Source organism: Euleptes europaea, chromosome 6 (assembly GCF_029931775.1).
Source record: "Euleptes europaea isolate rEulEur1 chromosome 6, rEulEur1.hap1, whole genome shotgun sequence".
In the NCBI taxonomy this organism is placed as follows: domain Eukaryota; kingdom Metazoa; phylum Chordata; class Lepidosauria; order Squamata; family Sphaerodactylidae; genus Euleptes; species Euleptes europaea.
In genome coordinates, this window is record NC_079317.1 from 103,583,595 (window position 1) to 103,601,239 (window position 17,645).

General features: G+C 43.7%; 1 protein-coding gene across 1 annotated transcript; it reads left to right on the forward strand.

The window, feature by feature from the left end:
• Nucleotides 1-282: 282 nt before the first annotated feature.
• Nucleotides 283-15,658, forward strand: SSRP1 (structure specific recognition protein 1). Its single transcript, XM_056851242.1, has 16 exons — nucleotides 283-391; nucleotides 2,157-2,342; nucleotides 2,962-3,067; nucleotides 3,237-3,427; nucleotides 3,516-3,746; nucleotides 4,660-4,763; nucleotides 6,120-6,248; nucleotides 6,597-6,818; nucleotides 7,216-7,288; nucleotides 7,900-8,038; nucleotides 8,169-8,214; nucleotides 9,419-9,539; nucleotides 11,234-11,404; nucleotides 13,713-13,804; nucleotides 13,936-14,104; nucleotides 15,477-15,658. The coding sequence occupies exons 1-16, from the start codon at nucleotides 338-340 to the stop codon at nucleotides 15,543-15,545; spliced, it is 2,103 nt and encodes a 700-aa protein (XP_056707220.1). The 5' UTR covers nucleotides 283-337; the 3' UTR covers nucleotides 15,546-15,658.
• The last annotated feature ends 1,987 nt before the right edge of the window (nucleotides 15,659-17,645 follow it).

Sequence of the window (17,645 nt, forward strand, 5' to 3'; positions counted from 1 at the left end):
GTGCCATCTCCCCTCCCTCCTTCGCCTGTCCCCGTGGCGGGGAGGATGCTCCTGCCGCCACTCCGGATCTGGAGTTGCTGCGGGGCAGAGCTCGCTGCCTGCTCTCTCGCTTATAGCAGTGAAGTAGTGTCTTTGTAGGTAACTTTCCTCTGCTTTCTTCCCAGGTCTTCCACACCTGGTCCTCGCGGCGACTTGTGGTTGAGCTACTAGGGCGTCCGGCTTGAGAAGGGTCTAAAGGCGCCTTCTTGTCTTCATCCGACCTTTTCCCGGCATAGCAGGTGGTTTGTGTCGCTCCAGCCCCTGCCGTAGAGGGCGGGGGTAGGAGGGAGCTGTCAGTATGGCAGACACACTGGAATTCAATGAAATATACCAAGAGGTGAAGGGATCGATGGTGAGTGATCGTGGGGTGTGGGTGTGTGTCTAAAGTGTATACATATGGTGTTAATGTGGCAAACGGTGTACGTCTGAAGGGAGTTTGGCCTGTTAGTCATACAAATCTAGAATCTTCCCCACATTCCTTTTATAATTTTTCATCTGCCATTCTGTTCTTTTGACGTCTGAGCCTTAAAAAGGAGAATAAGAAATCGTGATCTTCGTCGCAGCCTGTGAACTTAACGACGATCGAACCCCTAATACACTGGTTCCCAACCAGGGGTCCGCGACAACTAAACTAAGGTCCGCGAAACAAAGTTACAAACCCATCATAAATTGATATTTTTGATTAAAAGTTCTCTATTATAAAATATATATATATTCAAATGTTATTCTGAGTTTAATGTTTAACTAACAGTTATGATTAAAGTTTATTTTCAAATTCTCGGAATTTTTATTTCGAGCCTTGGGGTCCCTGCACCCAACAACAAAGTCCTAGTGGTCCCTGGTCAAAAAAAGGTTGGGAACCACTGCCCTAATAGTACACTGATTGGCTCAGTAAATATTTCAGGGGCGGTTGTCCGGCTCCTCTCCTTAGTGTTTATTTGTTTTCTAAAGTACAGAATCTTTGATGTTCTAAAACATCCTGGACAAATTCTTTTTTCCGTCTGTGAGACTTAATTAATTACTAATTGAATGCTTCATGTGACTTCAGCTGCATGTGAAGTTTACTTGAACATATTCATTATTGTTAGTGCCACTGAAAGAATTACTTGTGTGTAACTTGAGATTTTTTTCCTGTACAAAAAATCTGTATGAATGCAATGCCATATTTATTCCAGGGGCAAATCTTTGCATACTTTTACTGTTCAACGTTAAGTACTCTACTCTTCTGAAATGTCTGGAGGTTCTGCTGGATGGTTTGTGTTTTGGAGTTGTATGTGTTTCTATAATATAGTTTTATACTACAGTATATTATGATGTCCTTGTGGCAAATTCTTTCCTTCTAACTACATTCTCTTTCCCCCACCCCCAAATCCTAGGCATATTTGTTCTTGTTTTAGTATCCATGATCTTGGTTGTCTTGAATGTATTTACTTTCTGTTTAACTAGTTTGGAAGGTAAATTGAGGCACAAACTCTTTGCTAAAGTTATATGTGTTTGATGTGTTGAAGAATGCTGTGGTTACTTATAGAACACCCTCGATTATGATTGTACATGCAGAGCAACAAGCAATGAGACATGTTTCTACCCTAAGAAGCTTACAGTCTTAAACTGAGCACATGGTGGGACAAAGATAACTAGAAGACCTTGTATTAAGTTCCCTAACATAGATTTAGTTAGAATAGGGGGCAAGGATGAAACAGTTAATTCAATGGCTTTGAGTAAAATGTTGATTTGAAGGTAGAGAGATAAACTGTCACTTGCCTTTCTGTGTAAACGTATCAGATATAAGGGGCAACAAGGGAAGAGGTCAGAGTTGTTTAAAGGAGTGAGAGACATTGGATGGCTGAGAATGATGGAGCTGGAAGAGTACAGATTATGGACCTTTGGGATGTGGTAGAGGAAAACCAGTTCTTCTGTTAGCAGTATCAGCCTGGCAGTTTAAGATGAGGTGCAGGGGAGTTCTGGAGTAGAGGAGCAGAACTGGGTGTAATGAGCACGTAGGGACTGAAAGCTATCGGATTTGATGAGAGAGAATTAAAGGGATCTTTTTGCTAGATATTGAGCACCTGGGTCACCATTGCTTTGTTGCAAGCAATCTGTGTCTCTCCTGGGTCTAGAATGATGGTCGTCTGCGACTGAGTCGTCAAGGTGTGATTTTCAAGAACAGCAAAACAGGCAAAGTTGACAACATTCAGGCCTCAGAGCTGTCAGAGGGCATCTGGCGACGAGTGGCATTGGGCCATGGCCTCAAACTGCTTACTAAGAATGGCCATGTCTACAAATATGATGGGTTCAGAGAGACGGTAAGGTCTGTTTTGGTATCACTTTGTTTCTAAGCTGGATATAGGGAGCAATCCTAAGCAAGTATGCACAAAAGTAAATCCCATTTTATTCAGTGAGCTTACTAAATTGAAAGTGTTCTTAGGATTCTTAGCCATAAATTAGAGTTGTGTGTGGAACTTCTAGACTTGGTAGGGGTGGTGAGAGCAGCTTCTGGTCAAGGTGAGTTAATTTGAAATATGCTATATTCAGTGTAGCCAGACCATTCCACAGATGCATATCCAATTTCCTCATGTACAAATGACTTTTTCCTCTGGCCTTGCACTCATGGCTATAATTAGTTTCAGAATCCTGTGGAATAGGTTTCTAATTCAATGCCAGGTTGTACCTAGATAATTCCCTCTTGTACACAACATATGCCATTTTTTCTTAGATTTGTTTTGTGTGACTTACTTGTATTGAAGGATTTTTCTTAGTATTGCTTTTAATTTACTCCTGCTTGTAGCAGATGTCCTTTTTCATATCTGAGGTATAGTAGGACCTTGTCTTCCTAGAGCAGACAGCCTACTCTTGTGCTGTGTGCTGTTGGCTTCCTAGTGCATTAGTTGGATGTTCCCTCATTTAAGTCCTCCTCTCCTGTAGGAATTTGACAAGCTCTCAGATTTTTTCAAGACCCACTATCATTTGGAGCTGGCTGAAAAGGATTTGTGTGTGAAAGGGTGGAATTGGGGGACAGTAAAATTTGGAGGTAAGTTAATATTGGGATGAATGGTACCCTGTGGGGTGTTGGTACATGGAACTGAAGTCTAGAGGGTATAAGTAAGAGGAGAGTGGCGTTTTCTCTCCACCTTGCGGCAGAATGGCTGTGAATTATGACACCGGGGGTTTTCTTGAAAAATCCTGTTGCTGTTTTGCAGGGCAGCTTCTTTCCTTTGACATTGGGGAGCAACCAGTGTTTGAAATCCCACTCAGCAATGTGTCACAGTGCACAACTGGCAAGAATGAGGTGACTTTGGAGTTCCATCAGAATGATGATGCTGAAGTGTCACTGATGGAAGTGCGCTTCTATGTGCCCCCCACTCAGGAGGATGGTGTGGACCCTGTTGAGGTGAGTACAGCCTGAGTAAAAGTGACAGAATAGAGAGAGGGAAAGAGAAATTTGCTCATAATACCTTTCATTCCAATTCGTCCCTTAGGCATTTGCTCAAAATGTGCTATCAAAGGCAGATGTCATCCAGGCCACTGGAGATGCCATCTGCATCTTCCGAGAACTGCAGTGCTTGACACCACGTGGGCGCTACGATATCCGCATCTATCCCACCTTCTTGCATCTTCATGGCAAGACATTTGACTACAAGATCCCCTATACCACTGTTCTGCGGCTGTTCCTGCTTCCCCATAAAGACCAGCGCCAGATGTTCTTTGTGGTGAGAAGTGGAATTCTGGGCAATGATTTTCCTGTGAGGGTTAATAGCTATCATTCTCTTTCTCAGTATATTCCATTTGTAGGCCCTCTTCCTTTTCCAGTTGCTTTATGAAAGAGGCCTGTTGCTTTGTTCTATGTAAACTAATTAGAAAAACAGAAATAGTGATTTGTCCATGTCATACAACATTCTTGGTGGCTGAATATGTCAGGGTAGGGGAAGAATCTAGAAGTGGTGCTCAACACATCTCTGTTGTTCCAGATAATATTTCAGAAGTAGTTGTCCACTCACCCTTCCCTTGCCCATTCCTATTACCCAGCTGCAGCCCCTTCCCCATGCAGCCCTGACCTGGATGGCCCAGGCTAGCTTGATCTCGTCAGATCTCAGAAGCTAAGCAAGGTCAGCCCTGGTTAGTATTTGGATGGGAGACCACCAAGGAATACCAGGGTTGCTGTGCAGAGGAAGGCACTGGCAAACCACCTGTTAGTCTCTTGTCATGAAAACCCAAAAAGAGGTCGCCATAAGTCAGCTGTGACTTGAGGGCACTTTACACACACACACAGGGAACTGAACTGCTGCCTCTATACTGTCAAGGTGATGGATCTCAGAACTCTTAAGGACTTCTACAGGTTTGTCAGATAGAGAAAGAACATAGCCAGTCCCCTAAGAAAGACAGCAGAGTGGTCTGATAGTGTCATATCTAAACCAGACTGCACACACGGATTATTTGTTTCTTCCTTTGGCTGTTAGCTCTAAGATGGAAGAGAAGCAGAATTTACATATGTAACTTGCCTTGGTGGTGCCCAGGTCTGATGTTCTCTGGAGGTGACCACATTAATGTGACTGGGTAGGGCCCTGTGAAAAAGGCCCTTGTGGGTATAGTCAGCTAATTATAATTATTTCTGCTTCCTTCCAGATCAGCTTAGACCCCCCTATAAAGCAAGGTCAAACTCGCTATCATTTTCTTATCCTCCTTTTCTCCAAAGATGAAGACATCTCCTTGACCCTCAACATGAATGAGTGAGTACCCATCACTGTATTCTGTATCTTCCCTTACCTATCTTCAAAACCTTTAAACCTGCTCTTACATGCAGATGATTCAGTACTTTTGTCCTGCACCCAGGTGGGTTTGAAAAGATTATTATCCCAATTTTCAACCTATTGCAAAACTGAAGGACTTAAAATCTAAACTTCTGATATTTTTCAAAAACAAGAGACATATTCCTATGATTTGGAAAATCGATAACATCAACTTAGAGCAAGTATTTAGTTTTTCATACTTGGGTGTGATTTTTAGTTCTAACTTACATTGGAAACATAACAAGGAAAATTAAACCTTCGGTGGCAGCAATTGAACACTTTCTGTTTCATAAAGGTGGCAAATATATACCTGGGGGGTTGTATGCATTCAATATGAAAATCATCCCTCAGCAATTATATGGAAGTTCAGTCTGGATTCTAGACATCAAGGAGAATATTGACCTCCTATTGTGTCAATTTCTGTGGTGTATTACAGGAGCACCGAGATGTATAGCTGGAGTTAGCCTAAGATTAGAGTTAGGCCAAGACTCTATAGAAGCCAAAGCATGGCTGCAAGCCTTTAAACAATGCCTAAAAATTATATTTGCGACAGTGATAGACAGCCTTATCTATGAACTAAAACAAGATCACTTCAGCACCTGTTGGATGCAAGAAATTGACAAAAAATTACAACTGTTTGGTTTGTCTAAGGATACCCTACTAAATATGGCAAAAGGAAATCTATATTAACTATTAAGAGATCCATAAAAGAATTAGACCATTGTAGTTCCACAATGCATGCCCGGAGAGTGTGTTCAATTCATTTCTATGGCATTCTTCCCCCTTTGATAACTCTACTATACTTTTAAAACCTGACAGTCCCTTCCTTCCAAAGAGCCTTTATGCTGGTCCGTTTAAATGCTGCACCCTCAGCGGTATTAAATGGAAGATATAGAAATCTATCATACTCTGACAGACTTTGTTCATGCAGTTCAACGAAAATTGACACATTATCTCATAAGATGATGGATTGCTCCCTCTTTAAACACTACCGAGATAAATGGATTACCCCCATATTGGCGATAATTCCTGCCCCCATAACAAGAGACAAAATAGTCCCCTTTTTGCTGATGGATAGACATCCAAATATAACATTGGCTGTGGCCAAATATCTCTCCAACATATTTTCTTCTAAGAAATAACTGCTCAGGACCTATGGGTTATAGGAGCAAAGAAGGAAAGGTATTATGTATCTTAGTCACAGCAAGGACATCTTCATGTGACTGCTTCCAGTTTTCATCACACTTAATTTTGGAGGGTCTGGCTATGTCTTGCCTTGTATTTTCTTTGCTGTAGGGATGAAGTGGAGAAGCGTTTTGAGGGAAGGCTTACCAAGAATATGTCGGGCTCGCTGTATGAGATGGTTAGTCGTGTCATGAAAGCTCTTGTCAACCGCAAGATCACAGTGCCTGGGAACTTCCAGGGGTGAGGAATACCTGCGTGCTGGGAATGAGCTGATAAACCTTTCCCTTTTGTCATCTGCATGGGGGAGTGTGTGAGAAGAGGGAGGAGGACTGAAATTTATTTTGTCATTGAGAGTGCCTGCTGTCAGTACTCGAAGATGGTTGTTAGAGTGGGCTGTGAAGTGTTAAGATTTTATGTTTGCATCTATGAGCCAGTTTTCTATCCCAGTTGCAAAGAGCTGGAGCTAATAGCTAGCAATGATAGTTCTGGATTGTAGAACAGTGTGATTTGTGGTGGTAGGCTGTGAGTGAAAATTTGCTCTTTTGTGGCCACACTAGATGTTAGCATGATCACTCTTTTCTTGTACAGGCATTCTGGAGCACAGTGCATCACTTGTTCTTACAAGGCCAGTTCAGGGCTACTGTACCCTTTGGAGCGTGGCTTCATCTATGTACACAAACCACCTGTTCACATCCGCTTTGATGAGATATCTTTTGTAAACTTTGCCCGTGGAACAACTACAACACGCTCCTTTGATTTTGAGATAGAAACGAAGCAGGGGACACAGTACACTTTCAGCAGCATAGAAAGGTGAGTGAATGTAACCCAACAGATCACGAAAGTAAATGCAACCACAAGCCTCTTCCCACCAAATTACTTTGTTGAATGGAGTATGTCCTGCATCATGGATGAAGGAGATAGTACTGCTTGCCACCCTTAAATCTCTTTCATTCCCAAAGACAACTCTTTACTGCCTATCTGCTACTTGTGATCCATAACGTTTATATATTTTTTTCATATAAGCTCTCTGTCTTCTGATATTTTAAAGCATTACAGCCTCTCTGTGGGGTTGGGGGCAAACTGTTTTTCTTGAGAGCGGTAGAGGTGTTAAATCTTTGCTATGATGTCTAGACCTGTCTCTCCAATTCCTTCTCACAAGGAAGTTGCCGTAGACTGGTAAATATTAGCATCATTTACTTTTTTGCAGAGAGGAATATGGCAAATTATTTGATTTTGTGAATGCCAAGAAGCTGAACATCAAGAACCGAGGACTCAAGGAGGTATCTGTTTCAGGGGGTTCGGTAAAACAGAGGACAGGGGAAGACAACTGCTGTCCATTCCTGTTCTTGATCTGCTTGGGAGGGATGAGGGTTTCTCTTTCTCCAGAATTTTCTCCCTTCTCAATTTCTGTTCTCTCCTTGTAGAAGAAAAAGGTCTGTGCGATTGTCCCCTCCTCCTCTTGGTTCAGGTCTCTTCCTCTGCATGGCTGTGGTGAACATTCCTAATCACCATAGTATAACCTTGCATGAACCACAGAGAAGAGGCAGTAGCCTGCTTTGCTCAAGGAGTGGCTGCCACCTAATCCACTTTTAAGTCACTAGCATGGTTCTTCCTCATCCTCTGTTGGGGGGTTAAAATGTATTCCAGTAGATTATTGAGGCAGCATGTGATGTGCTACATTTTTGGAGAATCTACTCTCGATTGGTGTGTGTGTATGCACATACATGAGAGAACCTTCCTGTGTAGTTGGTGTACCCAAGGGCATGCTGGGAGTTGTAGTTTTAGGACATTGGCATGCTCTGGGTTTGGAAAACATTGCAAGATTTTGTCGGTTTGTGGAATACAGGAGTCTTGCACCAGCTCCCATGGCATCCCTTGTATATGTTTCTAGGGCATGAATAAGAACTATGATGAGTATGCTGGCTCTGATGAGGACTCACATGATGCCTACTTGGAACGTATGAAGGAGGAAGGCAAGATCCGTGAGGAGAATGCAAATGACAGCAGTGAGGATTCTGGAGAAGAGACAGGTGAGCCAACTTATCCTGTCTTGGGGGATATCGAAGCTGGCCTTGGCTGCAGGGGAGAGAAGGTCATTTCCCCTTGCCATCTCTGGTGTTTCATCATTCTGAATTAGAAACAAGGCTTTTCTTTTTCCAGATGAATCCTTCAATCCTGTGGAGGAAGAAGAGGATGTGGCAGAAGAGTAAGTAGGAAATTTGGTTTGGGCTGCCTAAAATCTTGCTGTTGCATGGAAATGTAGTGGCTGCTGTGTATGAATGAGGTAATGCCACTCATTCCAGTGTTCAGGGGACTCTTGTAGCAGTACTGGGGAATGCTGTTGGAAATAGCAGCTTTACCGGCAAGGCTTAGGACTGATGATACCTCTGCTTGCAATGAAGTCAGGGGGTATTCTGACCAGATCATCTGGAGCTTTTTAAGTGTGTCTGAAACTGGTCAAAGTGTGGAGCAAGCAAATTATGTGATTGTGAGACTGCTCAATAGCAAAGTCATATGTCCTGTATATCTGTGTTACAATGAATACAATAATAGGTGGGAATACAATGGAGCTTAACTGCAAGAATTCTGGGATAATCGGGTGAAACCATGAACTTGGAACACTGGCTTCCAAAATAATTGTGGAAGGAGAACTAATCTTATAGTTAAGGTGTCACATTGAGACTGACTTTCGTGTGTCTTGTTTTCATCTGTAAAACACACTTGCATTAGGTCAGTATTGTATGGTGAGGATTAGTGGTTGGATCCTACCATATTGTTCCATTGGCACCCACACTCTTCAAGCACAAGGCATTGGATAAACTCACTAGCACTGATTGATTGAAATGGTAGTATCCACACATTTTGTTTAGGGAAATATTGCATCTTTTAATCCATCTTTCACTTAAACTCCTGGAGAATAATTTGGGGAGAGGGAACAAGAATGACAATGGGCCTATTCTATCTAGATTATGATCCTTAGCCTATTTGGTAAGTTGGTCTAGTCACTGGCTTGAATGTGTATACGAGATAGTGGAAGGATAAAAGCCAGTCATTGTCATCTTAATGTAATGGTTAATATTTCATCATAGTTCACACTGCTTTGTACATCTTTGCAGTATTTCAGCAAGAAAAAGACTGAACAGAAATTACTTATCTGGTGCTGGTGAATTAATGTTACTTCACTCCTGGCTGATCTATGAGGACTTGTCTTTTCACAGTTTTTGTTTTTGATTAAAGGTATAAAGTTCCATCTTGAAATTGATGGGAGCTGTAGATCAGATACTGGGAGTATATCTGAGAAAGATGCTGCTGCTACTACAAGTTTGTGTTTATGGGTGTATGCGCTGGTTGGTTGGTGGACATGTGAAGTTTTGAATCTAGCTTTCCTGTGTAACCTTTCTTTGGAACAGGTTTGACAGCAATGCCTCAGCCAGCTCATCTAGCAATGAAGGTGACAGTGATGAGAAGAAGAAACCTGCCAAAAAAGCCAAAATTGTAAAAGAACGCAAGCCCCGCAAGAAGCCGTCTGAGGTGAGAACAGCCAGGATGTGGAGGTTGTTCAATTCTGACTACAACTAGGAAAAGCACTCATGTAGAATAGATTACTGCAGTGCACTCCACATGGTGCAGAATGCACTGGAGTGGGTCATAGGGACCATATCATTCCAGTGTTAGCCCATCTATACTGGCTCCTGATCTTTCTGGGCACAATTCAAGGTGCTGCTGTTGACTTTTAAAGCCTATATAGCTTGAGACCAGCATACTGGAAAGACTGTCTACTCTCTAACAAGCCTATCTGACTACTACAGTAAACTTTTGGGGCCTGCTTTGGGTGCCCCCACCTTTTGAAATTAGGTGGCTGACAACCTGGGAGAGGGCCTTTTCAATCATGGCACCAAAACTCTAGAACTCTGTCCCCTTCTGTAGCCACCTTCCACCAGGGGGTGAAGATTTTTTTTGTTTCGTTTGATGTTCCCTCCATGTTCCCTCCTTCCTACTGTTTTTCTATGTTTTTCTATGTATAATTTAGCTTTGGTTTTAATCATGTATTTAATTGGTTTTAATGATTTTTAAGATGTGTTTTTATTCTGTTAGCTGGCTTGGTGACTTTGATAAGGGCAGAAAGGTGGGGTATAAATCTTGTAAATAATAGTTCAACTCCCTCGCTTATTCTGGGCATAAGAGAGCATTCTTGGGGCTTGACCTTAGGACTGGGAGTACCGGTGAAGTGAGAAGGCAGCAATCTAGTGTACTGTTACGTGTGTTTATTAAATAAGGTACCTTAGTTACATTATGACATGTAAGGAACTGCTAAAAACTGAAAATGCACATTTGTGTTCTTTCTGCATAAGATCATTTTTGTGTTCAGTGCTAGTATGGTTTTGTAATCAACTGGAGATATTTCCACCGCTCACAAACTTTCAAAAGGTGTTTTACATGCCATCAGCTGTTGTCATATATGTTGTCACAGTTAAGATCTCATTGGTCCTTGGCAGCCCATAATACGCCTTCCTTTCTACGGCTTTCATTTGCTCCTCTTTACTTGATAGGGAAAAGTTACATGGCATTAGCATGGCCTCCATAGGCTTTTTAAAACTTCTGTTTAGATAGTATCAGCACTTGCATTGAAGAGAGATGCTCCATAATCAAAAGTAATGGTTAGAAATTATAGCTGGAGTAATTCCAATGAAACTTGGCACAGTTTTATTTTTGGAAGGGTGATTAACTTTTATGACATACTGCCACGAGGCAGGGTGTATTCCCTGCCTAGCGGAGCCTTCAAGGTAATGATGAAGAATAATGAGAGGTGCTGTAGTATAGGGGTAGAGCACCTCTTTGAGAGCTAAATGTCAGTTCTAAGTTGGCCAGTGGGCTGCACCCACCACAGCTGCGTATGCATCCCTATTTGTTCATGCATGTCTTCCCTCTCTCCCTTGTCCCTCCGCACTCAGAATTGGGGACAAAGGGCTGTGTGGCGATCTGCCAAGTATTCAGAAAGGCTTCTGAGCTTCCATCCTCACACTTCTCTTGGAGCAGCTGAGAAAGCTGTCTCAGAATTTGGGACAGGCCCAGAAGCAATCTTCAAAACAGTGCGAGGAGCTGATGCTGGGTGCGGGGAAGGCTAACAAAACCGATCTGTGGGGTGTAATGGGGTATTGGTGGTAAAAGTTCATTTTTATTGGAAGGTGGCTTCTTTATATTTTTTCTCTTCTCCTTCCCAATAGAGCAAGAAAGGGAAAGACCCCAATGCTCCAAAGAGACCTTTGTCTGCATACATGTTGTGGCTCAATGCCAACCGTGAGAAGATCAGGTCAGACTGTCCAGGCATGAGTGTCACTGATGTGTCCAAGAAGGCTGGAGAACTGTGGAAAGGGATGTCAAAGGAGAAGAAGGAGGTGGGTGAGGGGAAAGAGTGGTGGTGGTGACCTATACAATAGGGAATGGGGGTTGGATATATTTTCTGAGAAGTGCTTTGATGAAAGGCATTGTGTAGCTTATGCCACAACTTCAGATTTGGTATATAAATTGTGTGCAGTTATACAAATGTGCAGAATTGGAAATGTTTTAGTAGGGATCGGGATGGGAGAAAGGAGGAATGGCAGAGGAAAGGCAAAAGCATTCAAGGTTTTTACGTTTGAGGAAAGACAATAAAAATGTATCCACGTATGTCTAGAGCAGGGGTGGGGAACCTCCGGCCCGCGGGCCGCAACCCGCCCGCAGGGCCATTTTGTCCGGCCCCCGGCCCTCCTGCCAAGGCCTGAAGCTCCATGGCCCACCTGCCGAGACAGGGAGCTAGCTATTGCTAGCCAGGCCCTTCTCCCAGCGCTTCGGGCTTTGCAGGAAGGCAGAGCATGCTAACGAAACTAAAAGCTGATTGAATGACTGTGGAGGCGTTTCCCCCAAGTCTCCCTGCTTCCTGTTCCTGGAGAGAAAGTTGTTGGGGGCACCCGAATCTCCTGCCGCTCTCCCCAGCCTGCGCCCTGGCGGCGACGGCACATTTTAAAGTTGTTGGGAGCACCCGAATCTCCTGCCCCTCTCCCCCACTCATTGCCCTGCCGATGGCCGCGCTGCACCCTCCGCTGGCTCGGTGGGCTCCTACGCAGCCTTCCCCTCACTCTTCCCCAAGGCCAACGTACATGTGTGTGTGTGTGTGTGTGTGTGTGTGTGTGTGCGCGCAAAGGCAGGGGAAGCCGTGGAGGTTTCTCCCCCATCGCTCCCAGCCACCCTTGCAGCTGGGGGTTGGCTGGCTTTTGTGTGTGTGTGTGTGTGTGCGCGCTCGCCCACGAAGCAGGGGGAATCCGCGGAGGCTTCTCTCTGATGGCTCCCAGCTGCTCACGCGGCAGGGGGCTGGTTGGCTTGCTTGTGTGTGTGTGTGCACGCATGCGCGCACAAAGGTGGGGGAAGCCGCAGAGGTTTCTCCCCCTTCGCTCCCGGCCACCCGTGCAGCTGGGGGCTGTCTGGCTGGCTTTTGTGTGTGTGCGCAAAGCAGGGGGAAGCCGCAGCGGCTTCTCTCTGATCGCTCCCAGCTGCTCATGCGGTTGGGGGCTGGCTGGCTGGCTTGCGTGTGTGTGTGTGCGTGCCCGCGAAGGCAGGGGAAGCCGCGGAGGCTTCTCCTCGATCGCTCCTGGCTGCTCGTGCCCGGGTGTGGGCGGGCTTGTGTGTGTGTGTGTGTGTGCGCACACACACAAAGGCGGGAGAAGCCGCAGAGGCTTCTCCCTGATGGCTCCTGGCCGCTTGCGCAGCCGGGGGCGTGCCTGTGTGTGTGTGAGGGGGGGAAGCTGGGAACCCCTCCCTTTCTCTCTCTCTTTCTCTCCCTCTCTTTTCTTCCTTCATTTCCTTCCTTCTTTCCCTCCTTCCCCTTCCTTCTCTGCATAGTTTCTCCTGGTGGTGGCTGGAGACCTGGCAACTCTAGCCCCCCCCCCGATACCTACAACTGGTATGGCCCTCGAATGATGTTATAAATATGGAAATGGCCCTTGGCATGAAAAAAGTTCCCCACCCCTGGTCTAGAGAAACAGGTCAAGAGAAACTTTTCTCCTCTCTCAATACTAGTGAGGTCATAGAAGAACTGAGTGACAGCTGGTTCATGGCAGAAGGAGAAATTGCTTCTCTTAGCTGCAGTTAACTTGTGGTATTCCCCACAAGAGGTGATGATGGCCAGTGGTTTAGATGCCTTTAAAAATTATGCACATTCATCAAGGACCAAATGACCTGACCTTGGTTCAGAAACAGTTTGAGTACCAGTTGCTGTCGCCTTCATGCCAGGTTGGTGGAAGTATCAGGCTGGCCCCTGTGGGAAACAGGATGCTGGACCAAGTGAACCTTTAGCCTGGCCCAACGTGGTTCTCATGATTCTGTCTTAGTTTAGTGGTGGGGTAGGATATCTTAAATAAAGAGGCTTTTCTGTGAGTACAATCCAATGGTTTTATGAGGATTCCTAACCCTACCACTGAACATTAAGCATAACAGTATGTCACCAAATCTATCCTGTTATAGACAGATATAACAGATCCAGGTACAAATCCTTCACCATGTGTGTAAGGACTGAAAATATTTTTTGAAGATCTATGTTAGTGTGCTCTATATGGTCTCCATATAGATGCCTGGATACAAATGGTCCTGGCCCTGGTGTTAGGAATGGTGCACACAAGTTAAATCTTTTGTAGGTTATATTGAATAGTGAGTGAAAATTACTGTTTGTAGGAATGGGAGCGCAAAGCTGAAGATGCCAAGAGGGATTATGAGAAGGCCATGAAGGACTACAGTGAGGGGGGCAAATCGGACAGTTTCAAGAAGTAAGTATCAGGGACTTCCCAAGATAATAAACTCTTCTATTTATGGGAAGCAAAACCGTCAAACTACTGCTTTCTTTTTTGGTTTCTATTGTCTCTGCCATATCAGGATCTTGTGTACTTGCTCATTGCAGGGAGAAATCCAAGAAAAAGAAGAAACCCGGGAAAGTTAAACCAGAGAAGAAAACTACTCCTGCAAAATCCTCTGCCAGCAAGATTGCCCCCAAGCAACTAGGCGAGAGCTTCAAGAGCAAGGAGTTTGTATCCAGTGATGAGAGCTCCTCAGGGGAAGACAAGAAGGAGGTGAGTGCTCTGGTGGCTGTGAATTGGAGGGAGAGAAGTGTGGGCTCCATTCAGGTCAGAATAAGTTTGAACTCCTCTCCTTGCTGTAGAGGACTTAACCCTGACAGGGTACTGTTATCTTATTCATCAGTTATGTGATGGTGTTTCTGTAATCTCTGAAACTGTAGGCTGGTCTTCTGATCTGCAACTGCTAAGTTCCCTAGCCCTTCTGTTTTGGCTGCTGGGCACATTTGAGAAAAAATATTTCTTTGTGTGCCAGGGTGTTCAATACTTAACAGTATTTGGGGCTTCACAGAGAGAAGTGTAGCAATGTAGAGAAGCAAATATTGGGATAGGGAGTAGTGGAAGGAATTCTATAATATGCAGAAGGCTCTCACTGACAACTGGAAACACTTGTCTAAAGCCCCTGTGGCTTTCTGAGCCTTGAGAATATTATTGTATCTCTGTGAACTTGCTGTGCTCTGCAATTGTGAAGGCTAGGAACTTGGTACAGGCATACCTTGTTTTATTGTGCTTCGCTTTATTGCTATGTAAATATTTTAGACATAATGCTATTGCACACTTAATAGACTACAGTATCGTGTAAACATAACTCATATGCACAGGGAAACAAAAAAAAATGTGTGACTTGCTTTATTGCAATATTCACTTTATTGCGGTGGTCTGGAACCAAACCCACAATATTTCCAAGGTATGCCTGTATTTTAAAAATCAGAGCTGAGAATCTCCTGAAGGCAATCTTTATGCTATGGTTACTTTTTGTGCATATGGATTTAATCTTAGCATTTAAATCATACACTATGGTAACAGTTTAATTCCTTTTTCTCCAAGTTATTTTGTTTTTATTTGTAAAATTAGAAATATATCAAATATATAACATATCAATATGCTATAAAAATAAAAGAATGAAAATCAACCATCAGTATTGGTCAAATTAATGGTAGCAATTCAGGCTGAGGCCAGTATCTCTTGTCTGTCTTTTTCATTTGACATTGTTTCATTTGACATTCTATTCTTGTGCCATTTTTAAAAATAACTTTTCTTGAGGTATTCGTTCCCAAAGATGCTTACTTAAAGAGAGTCCTTGCCCCATGTTGATTTCAGTTATGTTGTCCCTAGAAATAGGGCGCAGTCCTAGTACAGTGAAACAGTTGGAGCATTACAATATCTTCTAGATCTTGCACTCATCATGCAGCTTAAACATCCTGTTGGCTGCTGAGCCAGAATTTAAGTGATCTAGTCCCAGTGGTATCTAGCACCCATTTCCTGAGTTGATTCTGTTAGCGTAGACCCTTTAAGCCTTGTAGTTAATCTTGAACGTGTTTCTCCTCCTTAACAATCCCTGTTGTTGTTGTTGTTTTTCCTTCTCCAGGATTCTGATGAAGAGGAGATAGCTAGCACCCCACCCAGTTCTGCAGAGTCTGCATCAGGCTCCGATTAGCAAGAAACGTGCACACCCATCCCCCTATCCCTTTAATAGGTGGTGTGATTGCTATATCGCCAAAATGAGGCTGACTTGTCACTTTTCATCCAGGCATTAAGACTTGAGAACTGGCACCATATGCAAGTACTTACCATGCTTCATAGGCGGTTCTTCTTCCTGCAAATTGCAGTCTGGACCAGTTATTCCATCTGAAGAGATAAGATGGCACTGTTGTCATAGGTGTGCTGCATCCTGTCTGGAGGCAGGTTGGTGGCCTTGAAACAGCTGGAAGCTGAGACACTATGCAGCCCCCTATTCAGTTTCAGTTTGTGGGTTTTCTTTTTCTAAGAAAAGTTTCTCTTTGTATTTGTTTTACCGTGGCTAACTGATTTAATAAAAATCAAATTACTTTGGATGGGATTTATTCTTGTGTGACTCGACACATTTATGAGCCTGCGTTTTCCAGCATTAAGGTACACAGGAGAGAGAGAGAGCAGCCAGTTTTTCTGCAGCAGGGAAAGACCCTCCTTTCTCACCCCTTCCCCTCCCGGACAATAGTTGGTGATTGTTCCCCTCCAACACACACTGAGAACTTGTATGGGAGCCATATCTTCTTAACTGTACTACCTTCCATTAGCAGCTGCACTAATTGTGTTTAAAGGACTGTTGTGCACTGCTGGGACTTGGCTAATGCAGGCAAGCAGTCAATAGTGATGAAGTCTGGCAGTGCAGGAGGCTCCAACAGCAATAATAGCTTCTTTAAGCATTGATAACATTGACACTTGGGACTCTTGGTTCCTGAGCTTTCCCATAGCAGCCATTGGTACCCTAAAAAGTGTGGGGAGTTTCTTCTGTGCTTTGCCTCTGCAGAGATAGGGCAATATTCCTCAAAGAGAAAAGAAATGTGCAGTTGGCCTCCTCTTTCCTGACATAACACAGCACTCCAACAGCTATCAATCAATATAGGTGCATATATTTTTGTATATGCTCAGAGAGAGAATGGTATTGACTTGGATAGGCCTTGAATGATGGAAGCTTGTTCCTTGGCAGGGACATGTTCTGCAACTTGTCTGGAGGGTGAGTAGTTTTATAGTTGGAAGGGGCTAAAAGCATCTTGTTGGGCCTCATGACTCAGGTCATGGAATTCACTAACTGCTTGGCAAAGAATTAATATAACTGCCATGCTGCACCAAGACAAATGTTCATCCATCTCTGTCTTGGCATTTGGTCCACTAACAATGGGCAGATAGACCACTGGGAATCTCACAAGCTGAGCCTGGTGGCTGTATCCATCTCAATATAATCCTATCTTGTATTCTTGGGGATATGTTATTAATCATAGGGTTTGCTTTTGGCTAACATTTACTGCATTTTCTAAAGCAATTTAGGCTGTTAGCCTATGGAACCTACTGCTAGAGGTCATAATGCCTAAGTATAACTTTAAGTGTCCCTTTTATTTATCTTTGAACCTGTTACTTATATATTCTGCTTCTATATTTTTAGAGCAAATAACTCCAAATTTTTTCTCACATTACTCACAGTTCATGTGCCCAGTCCTCTGCCCCATCACTTGTCCACTTGCAGTCACACCCTGGCTAAATAATTGTTCTGGCGGATGATGCTTTTGCTTTCTCATTTTTACTGTTTCTTCTACTTTTGGAAGTGGAATGACTAGAATGGCACATAGTATACTAATTGCGTATTAACAGATGCTAATGGGGATGTTATAATAATTGTATTCCAGGAAAAACTGAAAATAACTCTGTACTTTTTGCCTGTTTCAGTGTCTCTTCATATTATATAGGTGTATTCATCCAACAGTCTTTCCCAAATACTTTAGACTTCAATTTGCATTTGTGTATTTTCATAGAATCAGAGAGTTGGAAGGGACCACCAGGGTCATCTAGTCCAACCCCCTGCCCAATGCAGTAATTTCACAACTTCCTTCCCCACACACACCCAGTGACCCCTACTTCATGCCCAGAAGATGGCCAAGGTGCCCTCCCTCTCACAAACTGCCTCAGGTCATAGAATCAGCATTGCTGACAGATGGCCATCTATCCTCTGCTTAAAAACTTCCAGGGAAGGAGCACTTACCACCTCCTGAGGAAGCCTGTT